Source organism: Oryzias melastigma, linkage group LG6 (genome assembly GCF_002922805.2).
Source record: "Oryzias melastigma strain HK-1 linkage group LG6, ASM292280v2, whole genome shotgun sequence".
In the NCBI taxonomy this organism is placed as follows: Eukaryota; Metazoa; Chordata; class Actinopteri; order Beloniformes; family Adrianichthyidae; genus Oryzias; species Oryzias melastigma.
This window is the reverse complement of record NC_050517.1, coordinates 18,905,408-18,909,809: the sequence shown is the minus strand read 5'-3', so window position 1 is coordinate 18,909,809 and position 4,402 is coordinate 18,905,408. Positions and strand designations below refer to the sequence as shown.

The following is a 4,402-nucleotide window of genomic DNA, read 5'->3' as shown; positions in this document are numbered from 1 at the left end:
AATCAAGGAGGGAAAATCTAGTCGACGCAGAGAAGCAGGTTGCAATTATATCACCTCATTAAAATAAAAAGAACAAATAGAAACAGGGTTGTTTTCTCCAAAAACGTTCCAAATTACGCACGGACACTGAACGTACACTTTGGGATTTTGACTCCTTTTGGCTTTTTGCAGCAAGCCAGAAAATCAACCATCAATGAGGAAAATTAAGGGATAACTAAAGTGGGGGGTGGGGTGGGGTTCACTCTGTCACGTTCTTATATTAACCAATATCCAACCAATGCAGTTCACACAAATGCCACCGGGTTGGAGCGTGTGGGCTGACTTGTGATTTAATTTATTTTTTTCAAGAAACAGAATCTCCAACTGTTTCTGCCACATTCTCAACTCGATGTCAAATATCAATTCCCATCTGGAGATCTGCACAAATGTTAAATCATGATTTCAGAGAATGCCTCCCACTTTGCCTGACCGCGGAGCCTTTGTTTCCTGAGCGCGTTCCGCCCCCTAATGGAGAAACAGAGGCGCACCCACATTCTGAACGTTCAGTGGCTTTCTGAGAAACTATTACAGGGGTTTGGATATAATGACATAATAGTACAGCAGCATAATGACACACATTCTTAATATTTTGCAACATCACAATGCTCTGGTCATTTATTCCCCAACTTCTTAGCAGCAAAACATTACAAGAGCAAGAAAAACAGGTGGAATAGTTTCTATTCTTCTGTGACGGCTTCACAATACACTTGTTTCTTAAAAAAAAGTAAAAAGTGAAAAGGTTTTGCCAAGTCCACATTAAACCACAAAATCAGTTGCTAAGCTAAGGTCAAATGTGTGAATTACTGAAATAATTTATGCATTTATATTTTTATAAAGCTTTGCTAAAGTCTAAAATTAATGCCACGCCTGAGCGACTGATAACAACTGAACACTTGGGAAAACATTTCGCAGAATTCCTCTTTTAGGACACTTCGGTGCATTGTTGGTCCTGGTGTCACTCTGTGCCTGGTAACAACGGCCATCTCCGCAGACTCCACTTGAACCTTGTCTCATGCTCAATGAGACATGCATTTGTAATCTTTGGTCACTCCGTCACAAAAAAAAAAAAAGAAAAGCAATTTGAAGCTACTATGCCAAAGAATCGTTGCACAATGAAGACAAACATCCTTTAAACAAGAAATATATTTCTTGTTCCTGTAGATTTTTTCCATTTAACCAATTTTTTCTGGTAACCATAAATAATTGAGTCAACGACCAACTTCTTTTCTATATGACCACAAGAGGGAAGCATTGTCAGTCAAATTTATGATGAACCAACAAAAGTTATCCATTTTCAATGTATGCATCAAAGCTATTATTTACATATAACTTGTAAATAATGCGTATATTTGCCTCATGTCCCAGTCTACTACAGTTTCTTCAATAAAAAAAGTGCGTCTATATGTGTGTTTGTGTGAGTGTGTGTGTTTATGTATATTTAATCTCTATTTGTATTGTTTTGTTTGGTTTTTACTCTGTCATTTGTAATTATTATTTCTTGAAGTGGGGGACGCTCTTGAAAATGAAATGTTCCATCTCTAGGGATTTATCCTCCCACTCTAGTTCAAATGTGTAAATAAACAAAAAAATAAAAATTATTCTTTCTTTTGACAAATTGACGTGGATGTGAATTGATTGATTGATGTGCTATCATTGTTTCATTTATGCCAACCCCAGGTCATGAACTGCAGGCATAAAAGCGATCTATAATCTCAAAATGTTTCATTTACCATTCAAAGACACATATCGATGACCAAAATACAAGGTCTCCAGTATGAAAAAAAAATCCCCTTTTTCAGGAAACAAGAAAAATTTTCATAAAAGACCTTTATTACCATGAAAAAAATGACAACATTTTCTTGCAGATTTGCTTAAAATAAGTTTATCTCACCATTTGTTATAAAAAATCAAAATCTAAAAATTTTGCAGATAGGAGGTTTTACATTTTGGCCATTGATACGTTGATGAAATGAATTGCTTTTGGATGAATAATAAGTATCCCTGATTCATCTATTAAAATTGTCCTCAATACAAGAAAGATGTCAACTAATGACATGCGGCAGCATTTGTTTGTTGTACTCTTGCTGTCAGACGTAGTAATTGCATCAGAATTGTTATTGGTTTGCTCTTGGAGTGAGTAAGTTAGTGCACAGCTCAAATAAAGGAAAAACAAACACCAGTATTAGCAGAACAACGTGTTGTCACGTTCAACGCTTATCTGGCTGAGCGTCACAGTATCTACTAAAGGGGCTCTGGGTGTTTTTGTGATTTAGATATTTCCATGGGAACCTCTGGAAAGAGGGAGGATCTTGTTTGAGCAGCACAGGGGGCGGGTGTTAGATTTATCGGTTTCCTTCTTATTTGAACCCGCCTTCATCTGGGGAAAAAGCCAGTTTGCTGGCCCTCCATCCATCCATCAGAACTTGTCCAGTTTGCAACAAGCTTGTGGATTTTTCCGTCTTCTGCACAAAAAGGTAGGAAGAAGTTCATCCAGATGCAAAGATTTGAAAACAAATTGCAGCAAAACATTTATTTTTCTTTTACTTTACAGTGTTTCATAAATTCGACCGAGGAACCCATGTGGGTGGTGGAGAAGATCCGCATGTCAGTGGAGAGGTCGACCCTTCCTTTTCCTTCGGCAGAGTTCAGCTTTAAAATCGGCGATATCATGTTTGGAGAAAAAGCTGACAAGTTCAAAAAGATTTCTCTGTGTCCAAACATCATCACCCCTGACAACATCCCGGAGTTCTGCATTCCGCCGACAATCCTGTCCCTGCAGGAGGTGAAGAACACGGAGCAGAGAGGAGCGGCTCGCCCTTTCAAGGTGCCTCCATGCGGGAGATCTAGCCCTGACACAGAAGTGGTTTTTCACAAGCCGCTCAATCCACACGTTATTCAAATAGAAAGTGTGGATGAGATCCCCTATGATGGCTGCAGTGATGAGGAAACCACCAACGCAGATCCCCAGAGCCAAGCTGCCCTGTCTCTTCCCCATCTGGCTAAAGCTCAGACCAGCTACGGCTTTTGCACCTTGTTAGAGAGCCCCCACACCAGGAGGAAGGAGTCTATCTTCCATTCTGATCCTTGCTCATCCCCTCTGCTGCTGCCCAGGAGTCGATCCAGCACATGCACCATGAGAGTCTCCCCCTCCACCTCTCCCTCGTCTTCTCCCTCTTCGTTCAGCCTCAACAGCCTGACCTCCAGGCTCTCTCCGAGAGGCTGCACCCTGAAGTGGCAGCCCCCGCTGGACAGCGATACAACTTCATCTACCGAATCCTCCCCTTTCAGCTCGCCGCTGCTGAACAGGTCCCCCGGCAAGTCTTCCCTTTTCAAAGCATTAAGCCATGAACTGTTGCTGTCAAGAAACCTGAGGAAGGCAATGGTGTCCAGAAACAACTCCCTGTCCACCGATGAGGGCAGCTCCACTGACAACAGCCCAAACATCATGAGGAGGGCATCCGAGGGGCTACCCGAGGGGCTGCCCAACAGCTACAGCCTGGCACCACCCAACATCTTCCCAATGGACCTGACACTGCACAGGGAGCGGGTGATGAAGGAGCGGATGGTACCTGTTGGCAAAGACGGCAGTCTGAGACTTTCAGCAGAGTATTGCCCGGAAAACCAAAGGCTGAGGGTTCGACTGATCAGCGCTGAGGGCCTTTACCCCCTCTCCGTGGATCCCAAGATTATCAACTGCAGCGTCAGCCTCTCACTGGTCCCCGGAAAAGTCCAAAAGCAGCGGAGCACTGTCATCAGAAAAAGCCGTAACCCCATCTTCAACGAAGATTTCTTCTTTGACGGGATCTCAGAGGAAGACCTGAGCCAGCGGTCGCTCCGCTTTAAAGTAGTGAACAAAATGTGCACCCTGAAAAGAGACTATCTCCTCGGTGACTGTGATCTGCCACTCTCAAGCATTGTCACATGAACTTCAAGTATTTAATTGTTTTGATAGGTGTTGGGGTATTTATTTCCAGTTTTGTATGGTCAATCAACATTTTGTATGAAATAAATTATTTAAAAAACACTAATTGTCCTGATTTTTTTTTTCAGATTTAACTTTAGGATACATATTTACTTAGAAAATTATCAGTCTGGACAATAGAAACTTGTTTTAAGGTTTGTTATGAAAGTGGCCCTGTCAGTGGGAGTCGGACAGGCTACATCTCGTATTTCCTCAGAGCCTGTTGTTGTTTTTCCTGCCCTTTCCAGTGATTAAAAACTATCTCCAGAAACCAGAAACCTTCCTGGAGGGCATTTGTGTTTTCATTATGGACTATGAATGTTTTTTGTCAGAGCACTGCAAGGTTAGTCTTATACTGAAAACAGAACATCTTTTATTAAGTTAAGCTTTTTTTTATTGAAG

General features: G+C 41.7%; 1 protein-coding gene across 1 annotated transcript; it reads left to right on the top strand.

The window, feature by feature from the left end:
- Positions 1-2,307: 2,307 nt before the first annotated feature.
- Positions 2,308-4,063, top strand: c2cd4a (C2 calcium dependent domain containing 4A). Its single transcript, XM_024282334.2, has 2 exons — positions 2,308-2,513; positions 2,591-4,063. The coding sequence occupies exon 2, from the start codon at positions 2,618-2,620 to the stop codon at positions 3,962-3,964; it is 1,347 nt and encodes a 448-aa protein (XP_024138102.1). The 5' UTR covers positions 2,308-2,513; positions 2,591-2,617; the 3' UTR covers positions 3,965-4,063.
- Positions 4,064-4,402: the final 339 nt, after the last annotated feature.